Source organism: Microcaecilia unicolor, chromosome 1 (assembly GCF_901765095.1).
Source record: "Microcaecilia unicolor chromosome 1, aMicUni1.1, whole genome shotgun sequence".
NCBI classification, from domain to species: domain Eukaryota; kingdom Metazoa; phylum Chordata; class Amphibia; order Gymnophiona; family Siphonopidae; genus Microcaecilia; species Microcaecilia unicolor.
The window spans coordinates 623,665,418-623,690,104 of NC_044031.1; the positions used below are offsets into that span (position 1 = coordinate 623,665,418).

The 24,687-nt window shown below is 44.2% G+C and overlaps 1 protein-coding gene across 1 annotated transcript; it reads left to right on the top strand.

Moving 5' to 3' along the window:
- Positions 1-5,252: 5,252 nt before the first annotated feature.
- Positions 5,253-23,115, top strand: LOC115460485 (fucolectin-1-like). The gene is made up of 5 exons (XM_030190247.1): positions 5,253-5,357; positions 8,390-8,498; positions 11,210-11,480; positions 16,850-17,013; positions 22,767-23,115. Exons 1-5 carry the CDS (start codon positions 5,268-5,270, stop codon positions 22,772-22,774), a joined length of 642 nt encoding a protein of 213 aa, XP_030046107.1. The 5' UTR covers positions 5,253-5,267; the 3' UTR covers positions 22,775-23,115.
- Positions 23,116-24,687: the final 1,572 nt, after the last annotated feature.

Below are 24,687 nucleotides of genomic sequence, written 5' to 3' on the forward strand. Positions count from 1 at the left end.
CTAATTCACCCTATCAAAAGCCTTTTCCGTGTCAATGGCCAACAATGCTGCCCCTGGTTGTTTCCTCTGAGCCTCCCACAACAAATGTAGAGTACGTCTAATATTGTCTCCCACCCGTCTTCCTGAAATAAACCCCGATTGGTCATCATGTATCAATTTCTGTAAGACCCTACGCAACCTATTGACCAGGACCTTGGCCAATATCTTCGCATCAACATTTAGCAATGAAATGGGTCTATAGGAACCACAAATTGTGGGATCTTTACCTGGTTTCGGCAACACCGAGATCCCTGCTTCCAACATAAACCTCGGCAATCCACTCCCATCCAACACTCCATTACCCAGCCGTGAGTCCCTAGCTCCCCTACAAAACATTTATAAAAACTGGCTGTATATCCATCTAGTCCGGCGGCTTTCCCATTCGGGAGATTCTTAATAAACCCCTTGCACTTCCCCCAATCGAATCGGTTCCCCCAATTGGGCATTTTCTGCATCACTCAGACAATTTAACTTTATCCGATGTAGATACCGACATAGCCCAATCTCTGAGGGTTCTTGTACAATTCTTGATAATATGTCACAAAGCTCCGAGCTATGTTGGTGTCAGTGTAACGCCAGCCTCCCTTTCCATCCCTCAGTTTTTGAATAAACGATTTGATTCGTCTGACCCGTAATAAACGGGCCAAGACAGCACTTGATTTGTTAGCAAATTCAAAATTCTGCTGTTTAAGCTTAGTTCTCATGTAATCAATGTCTACCATTTGCAATTGCTCTAACGCTCCCCTTACTATTTTAAGCTCCTCCCAAAGTTTTAATGTGGGTTACATTTATGTGCTTTTTCTAAATGGACCAGGTGGGTGCGCAACTCTAACGACTGCTGTCCGCGTTCTCTTTTTTTCTGCGCCCCCCATTTGATCAATACTCCTCTCACCACAGCTTTCATGGCATCCCATAGGACCTCTTCCTGAACCTCTCCATTATCATTAAAATGATAGAATTCTTGTATGGCCCCCTTAATCTCCTCCCTAATGTTTTCATCTCCTAGTAATGTATCATTTAGTTTCCATATACCGCCCTGTTTCCTATCCCCCAATCCTTTAAGCTTAATCCACATAGGAGCATGGTCTGAAACCTGGATTGCCTCTATATCAGCCGAATCCACCATTTACCAGCTATTTCGATGTACCCACAGACTATCTAAACGTGTGTATGACTGTGCCGCATGGGAGTAAAAAGTGTAATTCCTCTATGTCCCATGCAGCAGTCTCTAACAGTCTACCACCTCAAGCTCTTTCAAAAATTTCAGCAGCGCCTTACGTCTAGGGCCACCAGTTTGCCCTCCCCCCGAGGAGTGGTCCAATCGCGCATCTGGGGCAATGTTAAAATCTCCACCTACTACCAGCTGACCCTTAATGAACCCATGAATTTCCTCCATCAAGGTGTGAAAAAATTGCTTCTGACCCTCATTGGGTGCATATATGTTGATTAGCGTGATCTCCCTACCCTGGAACAACCCCCTTAGGCCTAGACATCTCCCACTAGAATCTCGAAACTCCTTCGTTATTACCAACCCACAGTTTTGTTGCACTAGTATTGCCACTCCCCCTACCCTCTTAGCTCTCCCTCCCTGGTGCACTACTACTTCTCTAAAAGGCTTTCGCCGCAGCAAATGGGTGTCTCTCGGTTGTAAGTGTGTTTCTCGTAGCATCGTCACGTCCCACTTCAATCTGCTCAGCTCTTTAAAAAACTCGACTACGTTTCCCTTGATTATTGAGCCCGTTTACATTCCAGGTCGCCACCACTAAAGTCTCACCCAACCCTCCCCCCTCCCCCTCCCTCTCCAGACCCCAAACCCCCCTGCTTAACAGTATCCCCTCCCCTACCCCGACCCGCCCTTCTCTTCCCCACCCCCTGTGCTGATCCCTGTTGCAGTAGATCAGCCACGGTCGAAGGAACTAACTCACTCTCCCAGAGGCTCAGACCGTTTGTAACTATATCTAATTCCAACTCATCAAACCACTTCCCTCCACCCTCGCAAGACCCCAGCATGCACACCAAACTTCACCCCACAATTTCAAACCCCCCATCAACATGCCCCACACCCCCCTCCTGCCCTATCCCCAACCAGCCTAGTCCCACACAAACCCAATACCTTCCCCCTTACCCGTCTCCATCTCCTTCTAGCCTCTAAAATAAGCCCCCTTTACAATAGTCATGCTTATCTGTAAAACGTCCATGTTCAAACAACACGTCCTGTGCTGTGTCTCAGTTTTCAATTCTCTCAGCTTAGTATTGCTCCACTTCACATGACAGACCAGGTCCTCACAAAGCCTGCTTGTCAGCCTGCTTCCCGCGCTCCACCACCTCCTGCCATGCTGAGTCCTTTCTAGGCGCCACAGACTCTCTCAATCCTTGTGTCTGCACCGGCAAATCCGGACACCCCATAGCCCGCAATGCTGACCACGCTTCTTCTGACGTGTTGACTCTGCGTGACTTCCCATCCACTGTAATCCACACTGCAAACGGGAAGAGCCATCTGTATTAGATCCCCTTTGAGCGCATGAAACCTGTGACTTCTCGAAGCGTTCCACGCTTCTGCAATGTGGTGTGCGCCAAGTCCTGGTAGATCCCAATCATATAATTTTTCCAGAGTATTTCTTTTTGCAACCGGGCCTGTTTCAAAATCTTTTCCTTGGTGGGCTAATCCAAAAAACATACAACAACATCCCTCGGGTTAGAATATCTCCGTTGCCCTGCTGCTCGATGCGCCCTTTGAATGCGTATATCCGGTTGTTGGGCCCCTTCTCCCGGAGCCAATATGTACTGGCACAGTTCACGTATTACAGCTTCACAGTTACTGAAAATGTCCAGCTCTGGGATACCTTTGAATCGCAAATTATTTCGACGTGACCTGTTTTCCAGGTCCTCCAATTGCTCCTTGAGCTGGTGCAGCTCCTCCTGGTCCGCAAATGCTTTCCCTCGAAGTTTTTCCACATCCGATTTGAGGGTCGTCATACCCTCCTCCATCTCGCCAATGCGGGACCCCAATTCATGTATTTCCACCCGTATATCTTTTAGGGTATTTTGCACATCTTTCCTGATCCCAGCAGAGTCCGCTTTTAAGTCCTGAAACCATCCCACCACATCGGATTTTGTGATATTTGTAGCGTTTTCCGTGCCTTCTGAGATTTTCTCCACTTCTGGGGTTGCCTGCAGGGGCGCCATTTTTCTTTCTCGCAGCCCCAGCCCCAATTTTTCTCCATTCATTTTTTCGCACCTCTCTGGTGTAAAATGGAACCGCGCCAAAGCATTTTTTGGCGGCATAACCTGGGATCGTCACTCTCCCACCCCTTCCGCGGTCAAATAGTCTGCTTGGATAATGAAATTTGCACAATTAAACATCAGCCCCAGCGGAGCTCTTTGATCAAGCAGCCATCTTGGATCGTGATGTCACTTCCTATTATTATGGCCATTCCTAATAGAGCAGCAAGCAAGTGTATGAGGTAGCCTAGTGGTCAGTGCAATAGATTTTGAACATCGGTACCCAGCTGTAACTCCCACTTTAACTCTTATTTCTGCACAAATATGTGAGCCCTGCTGAGACGTAGAAATACCTACTGTACCTGAATTTATAAGACACCTGCAAGCATGATGGCAACTGTAGTGGTGTACCTTTAGATAGAATAGGTTTTTCTGTTCTTGGAGGGCTCATCAAACATATAAATGGCGAGTGACTGTACTCACTCGCAAATGCGCAGTAGAGACTTCTCTGCCCCGTCCCCGCGTCAATACGTGATGACGGGGGCAGGACAGAGATGGAAACTGCGTGAAGCCGCCGTCGCTACCGTTCCCCCCAAGTTCGCCGCTACAGCTCCCCCCCCCCGAGGTCGCCGCCGCCCCCCTCCACCTGGCCCGAGCACTCTCTTCGGTATTGAACTTACATCGGCGAAACGCAGCACGCAGAACAGCTGAGCTCCCGTCGCCCTTTCTTCCCTGCCTGTGTCCCGCCCTCACCGACGTTATGTCACACGAGGGCGGGACACAGGCAGAGAAGGAAGGCCCACGGGAGCTCAGCTGATCTGCATGCTGCCTGCGTTTCGCCGATGTAAGTTCAATACCAAAGAGAGGGCCCGGGCCGGGTGCAGGGGTGGTGGCGGCGACTCCGGGGGGGGGGGGCAGCGGGGAGGGGGCCTTGCCAAAACCCCATACTAGCCCGTTTTAACGGGCTCAATGGCTAATAATAACATAAAGGAATTAAGGTGGGGTTTGTACCTGGGTCCTATTAAGTCCACTGCACTGACCACTAGGCTGCCCCTCTGCTCTGCAGGGATGTCTGTGTGGCCATTTTTGTACAAATTATGCTACACAGAGGTTTTTGTGCCTGCTTTTTTGGCGTTCATATTTTGGACGTTTTAGTTTGGAAAATGGCTGTTCATTTTGGATGTTTTCAGCGCAAGAACATCCTCCTCATGTATTTTTGATCAGGAAATCCCAACGTTTCTTCCCATTTGAAAATGGCTGTGAGATGGGTTTTTTTTAGGCTTTATGAGCAGGACGTCTCAATTCTGACTTGAACATTCTTTCAAAAATGCCCCTCCACATGTCTTCATACAATCCCTGCAGTAAACTTACAGCACCTGTGCCTAGACTGAATACACAGATATTTGCTCCTGCATGGGAGCAGACAAATATTAGCCTGTAAATTGTAATTCAGCCCACTCTTCACCCAAGCTCCGTCTCAGGGCACGTCTACATGTGGGTTACAAAAAAAGTACCTATGTTTGTGTCGCCGCACGCATTTTTATGCACATAATACCTGGGGGATATTAACAGAAAATTTCAAACCTTTGGGTAACTTCATAAATTAAAATTACCAATTAGACATGCTTAAACCAGGATTTTACAGGCAGAAATAGATCCACAGGGAGTGAGTTTAGAGAAGTAGAATGGTCTTATTTTTATTATCTTCAATTGGGGAGGTGGAGTGGGGGAATGAAAAATTGATTTAATGCTGTGACTGTACGCATGGTGTGTAAAGGAAAATATTACATAATCTTCTGTTGTTGGTCTTTGGCTTTGTGAATTAAGAGATTTAAATGTCAGCATCTCCTCCAGGGTGCATTGGTATATTGTCTGATGGGGTAGATGGCCACCAGCTCCACTGCCTTTTTCTGATCCCCTCTCTCCCTCCCGTCCTCTGTGTATTACTGTGGGATTTGTCTTTCAATGTATGTGTGTGTACAGTGATGGGAGGGGTGGGAAGACAGATGGATAAATATACAGGTCTTGCAGCCTCTGCCATCACACAGACCAGAAGCTGCAGCCGAGGCACTTGCTTGCATCTCAGTCCAGTCCAGGTGAGAGCTCATATGAGTGGAGGTGGTGAGTTATATGGGTCCCTAGGCTTCTCTAGTAATTCTGTTTCATTGTAGCTGTAATATCTGCCACTTTGTCCCTAGTGTTTTAGAGGGATACCTGTGTGTTTTCTACAATAGATGGTCTGTTGTAAAAGTTACTCTCCTAGGCATTCCCAAAAGCACAGTGGGGGCAGAATTGAAACTTGAAGTTTATACAATGCATCATAAATGCTGATGGTTACTAGCATATACACACACAAAGTTGCACCTGCCTCAAAACTCCCAAAACTCTCATTCATGCACCTTGTTCTGAAATTACCCTCGGCATCCTAAGTGAGCTCTCACCAGCTCCCTACAATGAGGCGCTCTCTTTTTCCTGTTCATTGTGCCTCTTCCTGTCTACCCCAGCTCTGGCTACCAGCTGGTCACACTCTTTTGTGACCTTAAGATCATCAGTCATGGTAACTTTTCTAAGGGCTTTCTCCTGCTCTCTCAGGTTTCTAAACTCCAAACATATGTTGCTGCTCTTTTTTTGTGTGTGTGCACACAGAACTTTAATTTCCAAGTATTTGACTACTCCTTAAACTTCCTTAGGTCACTTGTCATTCTGCTCACTAGTAATCTGCCCTGCTGAAGATCTTAGTACCACCTGCAAAACAGAGACCTTTCCTCAGTATCTCTCACAAAAATATTGAACAGAATTGAATCAGACCCACCCCTGAAACACTCCACTCATCACCTTTCTCTCCAAGACAATTCCTCCCACGGGCAGCTCACATTCTTTATGAGTTATTTGTTCAGTGTTTCATCTTTTCCTTATCACCCTGCAAATACCCCTCTCTTTACTTCTCACGATCATAATCCTATTTTTCTCTGATTTAATTATATTTGATGCAACTTGTTTGTTAAAGCCAGAATATCAAAGTAGATCACAATAATAATATAAACAATACAATACCACTATCATCATTACATCCTATAGTTCTTATGGACCGTTGGAGCCAGTGGTGGGAATCGTCCTTCTTGCCCAAGGTCCTTTCCTCTCCTAAGCCATGTGTACTGCACTTTGGATGTCCAGTCTAGTTTCAGATATCATCCAACCATCTTCTTTTCAGGCTTCCTCTTTTCCTTACTCCTTCGGCTCTTCCAAGCATAACCATTTTTATCAGTTTGTCATCTCCATTGTACAGATGTGTCCAAACATTGCCAATTTCCATGCTTTGATCTTGTCCATAACTGTTATTTTCCCATTCAAATCCTCTTGGATCTGTCTGTTGGATCTCTAACATTTTGTTGTTTTCCTGTAACACTTCATTTCAAACACCTTCAACTTCATGATACCCACTTCTTTCAGAGTCCAGGACTCACATACATATAGCAAGGTAGACATCACAAATATGTCCAGGATTCGCAGTTTGGTTATTGATTGTAATTGTTTATAAATTTCAGTAAAAAGCAGTATCTTCACTATTTATTTCCCCAGAATGGAGGTAATTTGATTCTTTCCTAACCTCTACAGATGAGGAGTTACATAGCTCTACAGCTGTGGTTAAAGTGATCTGCAACGGTTGATAATGTTAAAAACATTGTTAAAAACTTCACTGGCTCTTGGTGAAGGTTAGAATTAGGTTTAAAATCATTTTCTTAATATTTAAACATTTCTATCATATCCCCTCTCTTGTGGAATATCCCTGGCAATAATACAATACTTGTATTGTATTACTTGTATTATTGCCAGGGATATTCCACAAGGGAGGGGATATGATAGAAACATTTAAATACCCCTTTGGCATTAATGTACAGGAGGTGAGCCTCTTTCAAAAGAAGGAAAACTGGATTGAGAGGGTGTTCTGTCCCCATATTCATGGAGGCAGGTTATTTTTTATATGTATAACTTAGACATTGATATATCAGTGAAGTAGGTATGTGTTATCAACCTGAAAAGATTTTCTATAGAAAGCTTTCAGGTGTTTGCAGGATAGAGTATATAGTTACTCGTAGATCTTAATTCTTTAGGTAGAGAGTTCCAGTTCTTAGTAAAGAAGGAGAAGCTTGACGAGTACACTTATTTGTATCTTAATCCCAGGCAAAAGGGGAAGTGAACAACAAGATAATTGTGTGCTCCATTTATTTCATTTTACAGTGGGAGGTTTAGGTTGGCCTTGTATTCTGGATCTGATCGGGAGTCAGTGAAGTTTTTGAAGTAGTGGGTTGGCGCTTTCGTATCGCAATTTCCTGTAAATCAGTCTAGCGGTCGTGTTTTGGGCAGTTTGTAGACTAGTCAATAGTTGTTCCCTGCATCCTGCATACACTCCAATGCAGTAGTCCCATTTTTGTGATGCAACATCCTGTGTGTGGGACACAGCAGAGGAAAGGCCCTAGTGGGGCCGGCCAGAGGCAGCCTGTTCTCCCAGTGCTGCCTCTGCTGAAGACCCGCGACACACTTGGAGATCAGGATGGGGGTAGGGGGTGATAGAGAGGTGCTGCACCCATGCAGGGGCACAGAAAGGGAGGAATGCTGGACTTGCAAGGCTGGGGAAAGGTTCAACTACAGGTGGTCCCTATGACTGGGCAGCCCTGGGCATTTTGCTAGGCTCACTCAATGGTAGCTATGCTCCTGCGATGCATCCCATGATCCTCTACACACCTGTTTTAATAACATATTTACTTAGTAGGTTTGCATTCAAATGATAGGTAAGTGATAGCTGGAAAACCAGGCTGTGTCTTACTAGTCTGCCCTGCTGCACCTCCTGCTATTCCAGTACTGAGCCAGCCCCTCCCCCAATACAGCTCTGCCAATGCACCTCACTCCTGAAGTGCACTGATCTTCCATTACTGGGGGGGGGGGGGGGGGGGTTCTAGTGACTAGGGAGAATCTGCAGTGTAAACTCCCACAGAGCCGCATCTGTTTTACTGCACATGACACTAGCTGTAGACAGATAGGCCTATGGATTCCTATTCAGATTTGCTGCTAGTAATTCTTATACTTAGGACTGTGATCTGTAATGAGCTTGTGATGTGATGTGTTTCAGGTCTCAAGTCATTCTGTGCTCATTAAGATGCGCTTTCATCTCATCCTCTTGTTTGGGATCGGGGTCTTTGAAGGGATCCAGGCAGACCTGGACTGCAATCAGAATGGTGGTAAGGAATTGATACCTCATCACCATGGAGATATTTAATTTCTCTCAAGCATATTGTACAGGCTTTATTTCACTATGACCCGTTATTACACCCCCAGTAATAACCATCAACCTGTCCCCTCCTATCACTCCTCACCCTGTATCATCTACGCCCCCCATAATAACCATCATGCTGCCCCCTCCTGTCTTTCATTTCTTTGTGTCCCCTACACCTCCATTAATAATCATGACACCCCCCATCACCCCATTACTCTGCCTCCTCCACATTCCCACTAATAATCATCACCTTGCTCCCTCCTGTCACCCTGTTGGCAACTTCAGTACAAAGAAGTGGGGGAGCAGACACAGCAACTTCGTGTGGGTCAAGAAGACAGAGAGTTGCTCTAGTTTTGGGCATAGGGGGCAGAAGTGTTAGCTTTGGCTCATGTGGGTCAGAAATGGCAACAGATTTTGGGTCAGGAGAGAACGTGGTGAAGATGAGTGGTGGGGGGTGAGAAATTGGAGATAGAGGGGGAGGGTGATGGTTATTACTGGGGGTGTAAAGGATACTGGGGTGAGAAGTGATTGGAGAGGGAGGGGAGGTTGATGGTTATTACTGGGGGTGTAGAGGATACTGGGGTGAGATATGATTGGAGACGGAAGGGTGATGGTTATTACTTGGGGGTGTAGAGAACACAGGGTAAGGAGTGATAGGGTCAGGGTGATGGTTATTACTGGGGGTGTAGAGGGGATGTAGTAATGGTTATTACTGGGAGTGTTGAGGACACATGGTGAAGAATGATAGGAGGGTCAGGGTGATGGTTATAACTGGGGTGTAGAGGACACGGGATGAGAAATGATAGGAGGGGGTGAGGTGATAGTTATTACTGAGTGTGTAGAGGACACGAGGTGAGGAGTAATAGGAAGGGGCGGGGTGATGATTATTACTGGGGGTGTAGCAGATACAGAGTGAGAAGTGATAGAAGGAGACAGAGAAAGGTTTTATTTACTGGCAGTGTATAGAATCATGTTATCTGTTATCAAATGTTCTAAGTCTTTAGGAAGATGATTTCTATCTCCTACTCATGCCAAATTTAAATTTATATGCAATGCACAATGGAGGTGAATGGGGCTGGTGGGAGTGTTTGACTTGCAGAAAATGGTTGTTATAGAATTGAGTGATGCCGTGTGCACAGAAGTACAAATGCTGAGAAGGGAACTTGTACATTTTTGCGGACTGTGCTTAAGTATTCCTGGCAGGGTTGCAAGTATCTATGTACTTTATTCAAGCAGCTTGTAAAGTGAGCCAACAGTGGAGTGCAGCAAATTCACATGGACCGCACCCGTGGAGTTTGCTGTTGTCAGATTCAGGAAGGAAAAACGTACAGCTACATGAGTCAAAAACAAGCTGTTCTTCAACTATTGGTCTCAAAAGCCTTCCAAGTGTACAATGTGTAATTGAAAAAGAATATAGTTCTAACAAAAAAATATCACAACTTCTCAATGCCAACCCAACGAAGGCCAACTTTTTTTTTTCAACTGGCTGCTTCAGGGGTTTTACTTTAAACTTTAGAAATCGTACAGGCACAGTGGGGCCAATATTAAGACCACGGGGGGGGGGGGGGGGGGGGGGGGGTAGCTGGGCTGCCTCCTGCAGTCGGTGCTCAGCTCCGATTTTCAATGCCGGGTCGTTCCCAGTAACCAGTGTTGAATATCTATCTGTTTTAAATTTAACCGGCCAAGCCGATATTTAGCATTGGCTGGTTAAGTTTAAACCTGCCAAAGATATTCCAGCTATTTCGACGGCCTAATTTGGCTGCCAAACTTAGCCAGCGATGCATTGAATATCGGCGGATAGCAGGTTATATCACGCGATATCACTGGCCATGCGCTAAGTGCTAACTGGCAATATTCAGCGGGAGGTAGTCAGCAGTCTCCTACTGAATATCGCCAGATAGCCAGTTAAGTGCCATTTAATCAGCCAGGAGCCATTCCTGGCTGGGTAAATGGTTTTAAAAAGTGGGCAAAGTGTCTTTTTCTACAACAGCCTCTTGCACAATTACCCTGAAAGTAAGTAATGCCACATACTCGGTGGTTAAGCATCTCTGCAAGCCACACCCTTACCAACAAATAGGAGCGAGGAAACAAAAATAGAGGAAGCCAAAGCTGAATGATGTAAAAAAAAAATGTTGTTTATTGTTTCCAAAGTACTGAGAATGTACAATCAAAGGACTCGACATGGCTGTGTTTCGGCAGGTGAGCCTTCGTCAGGAGCCCAAACCATTCAATGTGAAATGCTGCAAGTTAGCTTATCGCCTGTGCCATCCTGCATTGTGTGATTTGATGTGAATTGTATTTCTTACCTTTGTGACTGCTATTTAGTGTACTTTTGTGTGTCAAGGGCACCTGATGAAACATGGCCTTGTCGAGTCCTTTGATTGTACACTTGCAGTACTTGGGAAACAATAAACAATATTTTTTACATCATTCAGCTTTGGCTTCCTCTATTTTTGTTTACTCACTCCTTTTTGTTGGTTTCTACAGGTTCATGAGGACTGCATTTTCTCCTTTTTTTGTTCTTTAGGCACACCCTTACCTCATGTTACCCCTCACCAGTTTGAGCAGTGATCAGAAGGGTGAAAGGCACCTAGGGACCCCAGAATATTCTACAGTTTTATCATTCTGACCCCCAAAATAACACAAATCTTGTTACATTTTCCATTTTGGTTTCAGATAACATAGCACTAACTGGAGTAGCTACGCAGAGCTCAGTAAAATTCAATGGGTCTCCTGGGCGGGCAATTAATGGAGATCAGAACGGCAATTACCATGAAAACTCCTGTTCCCACACTAGTCCTGAGAAAAGTCCCTGGTGGCAGCTGGACCTGCAGAAATCCTGGAAAATTGAAACTATTGTGGTGGCAAACCGAAAGGACTGCTGCCCAGAACGACTGATTGGGGCAGAGATCCGTGTTGGAAATAGCCCAGACCTCGATAATCCCTTGTAAGTCACTACTAAGGCTTTGTAGTTAGGTTTTAGCAGAATAAGAATTCAAATGCTTAACACAATAGCATAGATAATAAAGACAGAATACCCGAGGAAGAATCTCAACTGGGCTGACCAGGTAGGACAACTGTGTGTTATTATCATCCTGGGTGGAGCAGTCTATCAAATTCCCATACACAACCAACATCAGCTGCACTCCATTCTATACTCTGCCCCACTGCAGGTCTTCCAGCTGACCTCTGAACCTCTCTCCCACCTGTGCCCTCCACATCTCCAAAATCTGACACACTGCTAGCCTCCACCATTTCTACTAGTAGTGCATTTCGTGCTTTGTCATCTTCTTCTTTGGTTCTTACAAGACTGATATTTAATTCAGTTCCAAGGCTCCCTTGTAGGTCTTTTTACAAAGTCTGGAAAATACAAAGAGGCACAAAAAAAGCCAAATTTCAGGAAAAACACAGCTAGAAGAATCAACTAGTGGCAAACAAGGAAAATTTATTTCAAGAAGAAATTTTTAGTGAAGAGATGTGTTATATACTGTCCTACCATTCAGATGTTTTAGTCACCACCCAACACGTGTTGGCAGCTGGACTGCCTGCATCAGGGACACATTCAGTCCATTCGTACAAAGTATGGCGATAATCCATACAGCCACAAAATCAATGGGGAAGCTGCATATTTGGACAATGACCTCCTTAGTCTTGCCTGTTAGCCATAGTCACATATGCATCACTCCAGGAGTGAACTGAGAAATACAGAAGTGGGGACCTCATGCAGTTGCTTTCTAATTTAGCTCCTTAAATTAAGGGGATTAAGTTTGGTCATATATTCATTTATATGAACACAATCCGCCTGATATTTAAAACCATTTAACCAGCCAGGAACGGCTCCTGGCTGGTTAAATGGCACTTAGCCAGCTATCTGGCAGTATTTAACGGGCTATAGCCGGCTATCGCCTGCTGATTATTGCCGGTTAGCGCTTAGCCAGTTCTACTGCGCAACATAACCGTCTATCCGCCGATATTCAGCACATTGCTGGCTAGGTTTGGTGGCCAAATTAGGCCGTTGAAATAGCTGCAATATCTTTGACCAGTTTAAACTTAAACCGCCAGAGCTGAATATTGGTTTGGCCGGTTAAGTTTAAACCAACCAAGTAACACCCAGATATTTAATGCTGGTCACCAGAAATGGCCTGACATTAAATATCCGAGCTCAGCGCTGACTGCGGGAGGCAGCCTGGCTACCTCTCATGGTCTGAATATCGGCCCCACAGTATCCATTCACTGCTTTTTAAATAAAGATTTAGCTCAGGCCTTTTCATTGGTAGTTCAGGGTGTTACAATCAGACAATTTAAGGGCTACGTTTACTAACATGTGCTACTGTGTTACCATACATGAACATGCAATAACATTCATTATTTACCACAGGTTCCATTTTACAAAATGGGCCTATTTGCTTAAAATGTGCATTAACAGTGTTTGCACACGTGGCCTCCAGGGCCTGTTGTCCCTCACTGGCCGTGGATTAGTCTGTGTGGAGACTGGAATACATATTTCATGAGAGCTAGCATCATCTCTCTAAGTCTACCACCTGTGGTGTTCAGGATTCTGGGACAGGATCAGCTAGGACTGGGAGGCCATTGGTTTCTGAGCTCACTCACTCTGCGGCTTACTTCCACTCCCAAAAGCTCACAATTAAGTCCAGGGTTTGTTCTGAACTAAAAGTCTAAGTAGCTAAAATCAATATAAAGCAATCAATATGCAGATTACAAAATAGTAAAAATACAGTTCACCTTACTTCCCCCCTCTATCTTTGGGTGAAGGAATGATCCTGTTTTTCTTGTACTAGTATCCTTCCCTAAACTGAGAACTCCAAAGTTCTCCACCTTCTCTCCCTTTTACACTTTTTCAGGGGCACAGATCAATGACAGGCTGTAGATATTCCTTCCTCGAACCCTGGGCCCTCCTAGATCCAGTTTCTGGCAGATGTCCTGCATCTTCCCCTGGGACCTCCAGGATCCAACTCCTGGCAGATTCACCACCTTGAAATCCTCAAACACTATGTAACGAGGTAGTGGCCAAGGCCAGGAGGATACTTGGCTGCATTTTGAGGAGCATAACCAGCAGAAAAAAAAGAGATAATGCTCATGAACAAGTTATTGATGAGATCACAGCTAGAGCACTGCGTTCAGCTTTGGAAGTCAAGGACATAAAAAAGATTCAAAGCTGTTCAGAGGAAAGCACAACCAAAATGGTATGGGATATGTGCCGGAAGGCATATGAGAAGATGAGTTGAATATGTAACCCTAGAGGAGAGGAGCAACAGGGGAGTTATGATGGGGACATTTAATTTCAAGACAGAAGGAACAAAACAATCATTTGCAAAAATGGAGAGCCTAGAGAGCTAGAGGACATGAAATGAATTTGCAAGGAGAGAAACTTTAAAAGCACTATCTTAGTAAAATAGTATCATAGTGAATGTCAACACATAAAGACCTGCACAGTCCATCCAGTCTACCCAGCAAGGTGGCCAGAGTTGTATCTGGCACTCTGCATAGGTTTCAGTTCTTCGTGATTAAACACTGGTGAACTTAATCTCTCTCTCTGCCAATTTTGGGGCACAGACCATAGAAGCCTGCCTGGCACCAGTCCTACTTCCCAACTACTGGAGTTGCCATTGAAGCTCACTTCAGCCCTTGATCCTGATCTGATTTTGCCATTTATAGGACCCAGACTTTAGAAGTCTGCCCGGCATTGGTCTTACTTCCCAACCTCTGAAGCTGCCTCATAACTGGAATGAGCTTTAACTGGATTCCATCCTTTTTCTATCTAGTGTTCCTCTATGTTTATTCCACACATTCTTAATACTTTTTCATAGAGGTGGTGGATGCCTGGAATGCTCTTCTACACAAGTGGTGGGCTTGAAAACAGTGACATAATTCAAAAAGTTGTGGGATAAACACAGAGGTTCCCTATACAGTATAAAAATAGAGTATTTCCACTCACAGTAAAATTTAAAACAATGTTAACCCTTTAAAGAATACAAACAAAGAGGCATAAAGGAGTGTAGACTGCATGTCATCAAGTAGAACCCTAAAAAGACAAGGGGGGGGGGGGGGTTACCCGCATGAAGTGACAAGTACAACTATGGCTGCCTTTCTGGGCAGACCAGATGAGCCATGCTGGTCTTTATCTGTCATTTTATTCTATTACTGTGTTTATGTATACTACTGGGCCTCTTTGTCTTAGCTCCTGGGGCTCTCCTCTGAATTCTCTTCACTTCTCTCAGTAGCTTCCTTTTGCCCTTCCCTTAGTGTACGTAGGCAGTACTGATGTTGGCTTCTTTAGTCAACTTAGGAAGGGGCTCTGACATGCAGTGACCTAGCCCATCCTCATCACCACACACATGCTGGTACAATGGCTTAGCCAGCAAAAACTTCCTAACTCCTTAGTCAGCCACAGACAGAAAACTGCCTTTGGGCTTGGTATTTATACCATTCACTCTTCTCCTCAATATGAGATCTCCTTCTACCATTACCTCACTGTTACAGAGAGCCCTCCCAATTTCTAGAAAGGCTGGGTGGCATAAAAAGGTTGCATGCAATAACTAGTAGGACCATTAGAGGTCTGTACTCTCTAAACATGGTGGAGAACCTTAGAGGTCTGCATGCTTGCTAACTCAGTAGTGCATTTATGGGTTTATGGTTTAAGTAGCTTAATATACTGCCTTCTGTCCTCGCCACATAGTAACCCTAGCCTTTCCTATTAAAAGTAGGAAGTTTATAAAATAAAAATCAATGAAAAGGGAAGGAACTCCATTCAAATGACAGGAAAGGGAAGTAAGAAGGCAGAAAAGGCATGATAGAAGTCAAAGTAAATCATATGGGGTCCTTTTACTAAGGAGCGCTAATGATGAGGGTAGACTAAATGATAAGACACCCATAGAGAGGAGAAGAGAGGGTGCAGATGGGAGGTGAACCCTAATAATCTCAGTGGCCCCCCTCATTTCATTCATGGCAGCCCAAATATGGTGGTAACCAAATAGGTTTTTAAGGCAGCTTTAAATTTCTTACTCTATAGTTCAAGTCAAAGAGGAGCTGGGAAAGAATTCCAGAGGAGAGGGGCTGTACAGTAGAAAGCAGAGGAACATGAGAAACACTTCAGTAAATCTAGTCCTATGTCAAAGGTTAAAAACTTGCCCAGGGTCATAACGATCAACAGTAGAATTCGAACCCTGGTTTTCCTGGTTATCAGCCTGCTGCTCTAACCATTGGGTTACTCCACTCCTTTTGAACATAAACAATTTTTTAAAAATCTATTAAAAACAGGGTTTATTTTATATTTATAAAAATGTACAACTTCAAATCAAATCAATTTTGACGTGAAAAAAATTTCACAATCAAAAATATAGAAAAAAAAGGAGATGTTCCAATTTTACAAAAAAAGGAGTTCACCGTGTACAGCAAAAATTAAAGCAACACTTAGCTCGAATAGACTCCTTAGTCTTCAATCTTCAGTTTACTTTGCCAATCTTGAACGGAAAACTATAATCCAAAATTGGCTGCTGCACAGGCTAAATTCCTGACAAGGGCTCCTTTGTTTTGCTTTGCTACATCAGGAGGCTACTCCGAATTACTTAACACAGCCGTTAATAAAACAAATTGAAAAAAAGGCTATATTACAGCCGCCCAAGAAATGGGATTAGTGGACGGGAAAGATCTGCGTTTGGGTGTGCTAAACTCATTTACTAGCAGAGTTTAGTGAATAGGTCCCTAAGTTACGGTAGCTAGTCAGACATCAATATACATATATACCTTTTCTCACTAACCCCTGATTCTGAGCCCTCTCCTTCCTCTCAGCACCAGGGGCGTAGCCAGACAACAGATTTTGGGTGGGCCTAGGCAAGAATTGGGTGGGCACCAAGTGTTCTACCCCCTCCCCCCCCCAAAAAAAAAATTATCTCAGCTGGTGGGAAAACGCTTCTTTCCACCTTGGTAGCAGGCATGCACTGAAAATTGAGTATGCGCAGGTGCCGGTGTCATGGAGAGTAGTGTTTTCGTTACCATCAGGGGAAAATCTTCAGCTGGCGGAGCTTGGGATTCCCTCCAGTTACCACTAAACATGTGCTACTGTTGGGTGGGCCTGAGCCATAAATGGGTGGGCCTTGCCCACCCAAGCCCACCTGTGGCTACGCCACTGCTCAGCACAGCGCATGGCTGGTTCCATCTGTCTGCTGAGTGTGTCCCTCACGAACTCAGCCTCTAAGGCCTCTACAGTCTCTCAACAGGTTAAGGCTGGTTACATCTGTCTGCTGAGTGCATCGCTCTCTAATCTAGTTATTTATTATCCTGTTCTGCAATTTTCAGATGTGGCACAATCACTGATATTAGCCAGGGGCCTCTAATCAAGCTGTGCTGCAATGGGATGGAAGGTCGCTACGTCAGAGTGGTTATCCCTGACCGCACAGAGATGCTGACGCTGTGCGAGGTGGAGGTGTATCCTGTCACGGAGAAAGAGAACGATGACGCGTGTAAGTTACCAGATCCTCAGCCTCTGAATTCCTTCGCCATTCAGGTGCTAACTCTCTGAACAGTGGGTGGGTGTGTCATAGGTTCTCATCAAAAGAAATTCACAGCGAGTGCCAATGAGAGGGATATTCAGCAGCAGCATGATACACTACTTGTAGAATAATGTCATGTAAATCCATTTTTCATGCATGAATTTCAACTGCTCCTTCTCATTCTAGTTCCTTCCCTTTGCTTTACAAATGAACTCTCCTTAGTTAAAACCAGACACAGTTCTCAGTAGGGTAGCCAGAGTTTAATTTTTAGATGGGCCTGGAGGTGGACTGGGTGGGCACAGGCCTCGCATTTCCTCTCCACCCGCTACCACCCCCCCCCCCCCCCGTGACAGCCCCCTGTATATGGTCAGTTCTGGTCATTTTTACTGACCTGAAGCGCCGTTCTCTCTCCAGCACCGGCGATTCCCATAGCCAGCCTTCTGCCAGCGCGCGTCGTTGGAGCCCCTTCTTAGGCGCGTCCCGCCTACTCTGCAATTTCCTGTTTTCTGCAAAGGTGGGATGCAGGAAGTTGCAGAGTAGGCAGGACGTGCCTGAGAAGAGGCCCTGACGAGCGCGCTGGCAGAAGGCTGGCTATGGGATTCGCCGGTGCTGGAGGGAGAACGGCGTTTCAGGACAGTAAAAGTGAGCAGACCACACAGACGGGGAGAGCGGGCAGAAGAGGCTGGGCGGGCCTGGAGCAAAAGTGGCTGGGCCTGGGCTCGTCCAGGCCCACCCGTGGCTACGCCCCTGAGTTCTGTGTTTTGCTCTTGGCATCGTCAAGCGTTTAACATATAGATTCTTTCTCAATTCTTGAACACAAATCCGGGTGGGGGAGGGGGGAATGACTCCATCCAGTTACAGGAGCAATGAAAAATGGATTTACGTTGTTTAAGAAGATTGACATGTGAATGGAACACACAGTTGTAGGTGTTTGAACGCTGCCTGCGATGAAGGATCAGAGACTATTTGATTGGATTAAAGGTTAAAAAACAGTGAAAAGGTTATTGGACTTAAACCATGTAAAGAAGTATAAGGTTAAATGAATAATAGTGATATAGTGTAATACGACATTGGTCAGAACAATCAATCAATGCTTTAATTAACACGTGGCTTCATTGTACAAGTAGCTTATCACGCTGTTATTGGAGGAATATGCATATTGCATGTGAATAAAGAGTGAAGTGAGAAGATTAGTGTGTTATGTTGGGATGAGTGAGGTTTTAGATAGGTATGAAAGGCGAAACACAGAGAAGGAACCAGAACAAGAGAGCAGTTGGAATTTGTGCATGAAAAATTGATTTATGTGACATCATTGTACAAGTAGTGTATCACGCTGTTAGAAGTGAAATTGAAGGAATGTGCATATTTTTCACGTGGATAAAGAGTGAAATGAGAAGAGCAGTGTGTTAAGTTGGGATGAATGAGGTTTTAGATAGGTATGAAAAGCAAGTGATGGAATGAATGAGAATATTTTAGAGATATGTAATTGAAATAAAGAAGTTATTTGATATAAGCTATTTCTACTTGGAGTTTGTTAGTAATATTAAATACGAGAAAACAGAGAATTAGCAGCCTGTACATACAATTATGTGGAACTACACATTCCACTGGTTGAAACCAAAATAAGCTTTTCAGCATCTTTTTAAAGACCAAGACCAGCAGGGAAAAAACGACTCTACCATTACAAAAAAAATGATGTAATCAATTGTGACATAAGAAAGAATAAGCAGTGCATTTTCCCAAGTCCATATTAATAATGGCTTATGAACTTAGCAGGGTTTTAAAAAAGGTTTGGACACGTTCCTAAAATAAAACTGCTTTTTATCACATTCTCTGGCAATGAATTCCAGAGTTTTATTACAGAATGAGTGAAGAAATATTTTCTTTGATTTGTTCTAAATTTACTACTTAATAGTTTCATTGCGTGCCCCCTAGTCCTAGTATTTTTGGAAACAGTAAACAAGTGATTCATGTCTACCCATTCAATTCAATTCAAGTGAGGTCTTATATACTTGTCAGGGTTCAGTGCAATGTACAAGGATTAGGTTACAATAGACAGGGAGTATTGATAGGAAGACTGCCAAATTAGGAAAGCAGTGAAATGGTGAGAAAATTATGAGCAATGGACTGGGAGGTTATGGGGTGTGGTGCGATGATAATGGAATTAAGCATTAGGTTTAGGGAACATATGAGTTTTTAGTTTCTTTCGGAAGTTGAGGTAGTTGTTCTCTGTTCTAATTTTAATGGGTAGCGAGTTCAATAGAGAGGTTCCAAGTACTCCACTAGTCCACTCAGTATTTTATAGACCTCTTTCATATCTCCCCTCTGTCATCTCTTCTCCAAGATGAAGAGCCCTACCTGCTTTAGCCTTTCCTCATAAGGAAGTCCCACCCCCTTTATCATGTTCATTGCCCTTCTCTGTATCTTTTCTAATTCCACTATCCTGCTTATAATCGAACGAGAAAAACGCCCAAGTTCCGACCTAAATCGGGAGATGGACGTTTATCTCACAAAAATGAATAAAGCGGTATAATCGAAAGCCGATTTTTGGACGTTTTCAACTGCACTCCGTCGCGGATGCGGACAAAGTTGATGGGGGCGTGTCAGAGGTGTGGCGAAGGCAGAACTGGGGCGTGGTTATCTGCCGAACAAAGATGGGCGCATTTCACCGATAATGGGAAAAAAGTATGCGTTTTTAGCTAGAATTTAGGACACTTTTCCTGGACCCTGTTTTTTCACGAATAAGGCCCCAAAAAGTGCCCTAAATGACCAGATGACCACTGGAGGGAATCGGGGATGACCTCCCCTGACTCCCCCAGTGGTCACTAACCCCCTCCCACCACAAAAAAAATGATGTTTCACAACTTTTTATTTTCACCCTCAAATGTCATACCCAGCTCCCTGGCCGCAGTATGCCGGTCACTGGAGGAGTTGTTAGGGGGTGCAGTGGACTTCAGGCAGGTGGACCCAGGCCCATCCCCCCTACCTGTTACAATTGTGCTGCTTAATGCTTATTAGTCGTCCAACCCCCCCAAACCCACTGTACCCACATGTAGGTGCCCCCCTTCACCCCTTAGGGCTATAGTAATGGTGTAGACTTGTGGGCAGTGGGTTTTGAGGGGGATTTGGGGGGCTCAACACACAAGGGAAGGGTGCTATGCACCTGGGAGCTCTTTTACCTGTTTTTTTGGTTTTGTAAAAGTGCCCCCTAGGGTGCCCGGTTGATGTCCTGGCATGTGAGGGGGACCAGTGCACTACGAATCCTGGCCCCTCCCACGAATAAATGTCTTGGATTTATTCGTTTTTGAGCTGGGCGCTTTCATTTTCCATTATCGCTGAAAAACAAAAACGCCCAGCTCACACACTGTTGAATAAAACATGGGCGTCTATTTTTTCCCAAAATACGGTTCGGTCCACCCCTTCACGGACCCGTTCTCGGAGATAAACGCCCATGGAGATAGGCGTTTTCGTTCAATTATGCCCCTCTATATCTTTTTTGTTATGCAGTGACCAGAATTGCACACAGTATTTGAGGTGCAGTCACATCATAGAGCGAAAGAAAGACATTATAACGTTCTCATTTTTGTTTTCCATCCCTTTCCTAATAATACCTAACATTCTATTTGCTTTCTTCACCGCCACTGCTGCACACTGAGCAGAGGGTTTCAATGTATAATCAATGATGTCACTTAGATCCTCTTCCTGGGTGGTGACTCCTAATATGGAAACTTGCATCACGTAACTATGGTTTGGGTTCTTCTTTCCCGCATGCATCACTTTGCATTTGCTCACATTGCTCGTCATCTACCATTTGGATGCCTAATCTCCCAGTCCCATAAGGTTCTCTTGCAATTTTCACAATCCACTTGTGATGTACCAACTTTGAATATTTATTTATTTGCTTATTTTTCAAATTTCCAGCCTGTTTATAACTAAGCAGGTAACAGGTTACAAGAACTTTGTGCCATCAGAAAAATGTAATCAATTCATTCATTATCCCCATCTCTAGATCATTTATATAAATATGTTAAAAAGCAGAGATCCCAGAACAGATCCCTGGGGAACCCCAATATCTACCCTTCTCCATGGAGAATACTACCATTTAGGACTAAATTCTATAAATGGTGTCTAAAAAATAGGTTCTGACCCCCCCCCCCCCCCCCCCCCCCCCCCCCCCCCCCACTAAACATTATTCTATAAACGGTGCTTACAGTTAGGTGCTATTTATATAATAGCGCTTAGCACCGGGAACAGTGACTATATTTAGACACAACAATTTACATAAGAACATGAGTAGCCATACTGGGTCAGACCAATGGTCCATCTAGCCCAGTATCCTGTTTCCAACAGTGACCAAGCCAAGTCACAAGTACATGGCAGAAACCCAAATCGTGGCAACATTCCACGCTACCAATCCCAGGGCAAGCAGTTGCTTCCCCCATGTCTCTCTCAAATAGCAGACTATGGACTTTTCCTCCAGGAACTTGTCCAAACCTTTTTAAAACCCAGATACACTAACTGCTGTTACTACATCCTCTGGCAAAGAGTTCCAGAGCTTAACTATTTGTTGAGTGAAAAAATATTTCCTCCTATTTATTTTAAACATATTTCCACGTAATTTCCTTGAGTGTCCCCTAGTTTTTGTACTTTTGGAACGAGAAAAAAATCAATTTACTTCTGCACCACTCAGGATTTTGTAGACCTCAATCATATCTCCCCTCATCTGTCTCTTTTCCAAGCTGAAGAGCCCTAACCTCTTTAGCCTTCCCTCTTATGAGAGCAGTTCCATCCCCTCTACAGCAATGGAAAACCTTGGTGTAAATCCCTATGCATAAATTACGTGCGGATCTCCCTTATTCTATAACACGTGTAAATTAAAGGAATACCCCGAAGCGCCCCTGACTTACCTATTGTCCTGCCCCCTCTTTGGACCCATGTGGATCCTGTACCTAAATTTACATACATCAATTTGAATTAATTTCAACCAGCACCAATAATTGCTTAAGATCTGACTTATTGATGCTAATTTGCTCATTATTCAATTAAATTAGTCTGTTTTCTACCTTTAACAGTTTTTAATCCACAATAGGACACTGCCTCCTATCCCATGACTTTTCCTAATTTCCTCAGGAGTCTTTCATGAGATACTTTGTCAACAGAAACTATTCACCCTTCAAAGAATGTACCAGATTGGTGAAGCAAGATTTCCCTTGGCTAAATCCATGCCGGCTTTGTCCCCATTAATCCATTCCTATATATATGCTCAGCAATTTTGTTGTTTATAATAGTCTCTACCATTTTTCCCAGCATGAACATCAACCTTACTAGTCTATAATTTCATGGGTCACCTCTGGAACCCTTTTTAAAAATTGACATTACATTGGCCACCCTTCCAGTACCATAAATTACATAGAACTAAAACATGAACTTGCAGAGCTATTGTTAGTAATATCAGTATTCTGGGATGCATACCATCAAGTCCAAGTGGACTTGCCCCATTACATCTACAGAGATGTTTCAGTTCTATCATATATTAAATAAAAAATGTTTGAAATGAAAAAAGGAGAAATATAGTAAGATGAAGAGGTATAATGAAAGAAAGAGTAGAGTTTCAGCACAATTAATATACTAAAACTCAGAAATTGAAAAGTACCTCAATTAGACATGTCTCAGTTCACACATATGAGCCTGCTTCAGGGTTTTTCTTTGGTTTTGTTCTGTAGGTTGGTAGCAGAAGACGCCACGCAGAGGTTTATCAACAAAGTTTCTGAGAGCAACCAACAGCACAGTGGCAGAAATCATCCAGGAAAATCTAAGAAGAGGAAACTGTAGTCTGCAAATGATGCCAAGCAGTCCACAAAAAGCAGAATACATGGGCATTGCATATTCTAGAGTTGATTGGAATTACGTTCTCTTGTACTGGAAGATGTGTATTCTGCTTTTTGTGCACTGCTACAAATCATTCAGGAAATACAGTCATTGCTTGTAAACACAAAAGAATCCAAGACCGTTTCAAATTAAATTGATCCATGCTAATCACAAAGTATAATGAAATAAAATTTTGAGAAACAAGCATCATGAAATTGCTTTTTGTCTTTTGGTTCACATGACTGGTTGATACAAGCGTAATACATTTGGAAAGACTCAAATCAATACATCAAAGGGCTATATCAACGCAGGATATGTAAGTAGAAGGGAATTATAATAGTGCATCTAGGGATCATGGCAGAGAATGGAGAAGATGCTGGACATGGGAGGGGTAGGGAACAGAAGGTAGAGATGCTGGACATGGGAGGGGGGGATAGATTGACAGGGAAGAGAGATGCTTGACTAGGGAGAGGGAAGAGAGACAGTGAGGGCTGGTGTTGGCAGATGGTAGGGTGGGAGAAGGTGGCACCATGTTAGAAGAATGGTCTGATGCTGTAGCTAGGGACAAAGGTGGGGGCAAATGTTGGACCACAAAGAATGGGGGTGGGGAATAGAGACACAGATGGGAGAGGCTTGACCTCCTGGGTAGGAGGAACTAAAGAGATGTGCCTGGTATGCTGGACATGAGATAAGGGACTAGAAAGACAGGGAATGAATGCTGGACATGGAGCAGGGGACTAAGGAGACAGAGAGGGGATGCTGGATGGGGGGGAGAGAAAGAAAGGAGATGTTGGACCTGAGGAAGAGAGGAGATGCTGGGCATGGAGGGAAGAAAGGAGAGAAAAGAAATGGCTAATGGACAGGTGATGACCCTAGAAAGAGACTTGAAAACAAAGGAAAGCAGAAACCAACAGAATTAGAAAACTAAAACAACTAGAAAGGAAAAGTAGAAAAGAATTTTATTTTCTTTCTCTAGTGATTAATAACACTTCAAATAAACTCCAGAGTAAGAAATATATAATAACTAGTAAAAGAGGCCCGTTCCTGAGCAAATGAAACGGGCGCTAGCAAGGTTTTCGTCGGCAACACCCCCCCGCCAACCCCTTCGTTGTTGTGGCATTGCTCCGCCCTCAACGTCATCACATTTGACACGAGGGCGGGGCCCATAGCGATTTCCCCCCCCCCCGCCTCCCTGCCTCCCTCCCTCCCTGCCAACCCCTTGGTTGTTCTGCCATTGCTCCGCCCTCGAGGGCAGGGCCCGTAGCGATTTCCCCCCCCCCCCCCCCCGCCTCCCTGCCTCCCTCCCTGCCAACCCCTTCGTTATTCTGCCATTGCTCCTCCCTTGAGGGCAGGGCCCGGAGCGATTTTGGTGGCTTCACCACCACGAACCTTCGAACCTTTTTGAAGGAAGTCAGGGCTTGGCTTCACTGACGTTACTGTCTTCAGAACGTTGAGGGTGAGTTTTATATATATAGATAATATGTGCACACACAGTACAGTTCTTATATCATCTTTTCTGTTTTTTAAAAATCTTTTTTTCTAAAAAAGGGAGGAAAAAGACCTCAGTTGGCTGTGACTGTCTTACCTAACCAAAAAGCAGGTAAACCTGCAGTAAGGTAGACATTTATCATTCACAAACAGCTCACAGTTCTCTATCATTGGTTTTAAAAAGCCTCCATAATTTTTAATTCAAAATATAAACATGAATTCTTCTCAAATCTTCTCAACAAAGATAAATATGTACTTATACATACGAAAAACCACTTGACTGCAGGA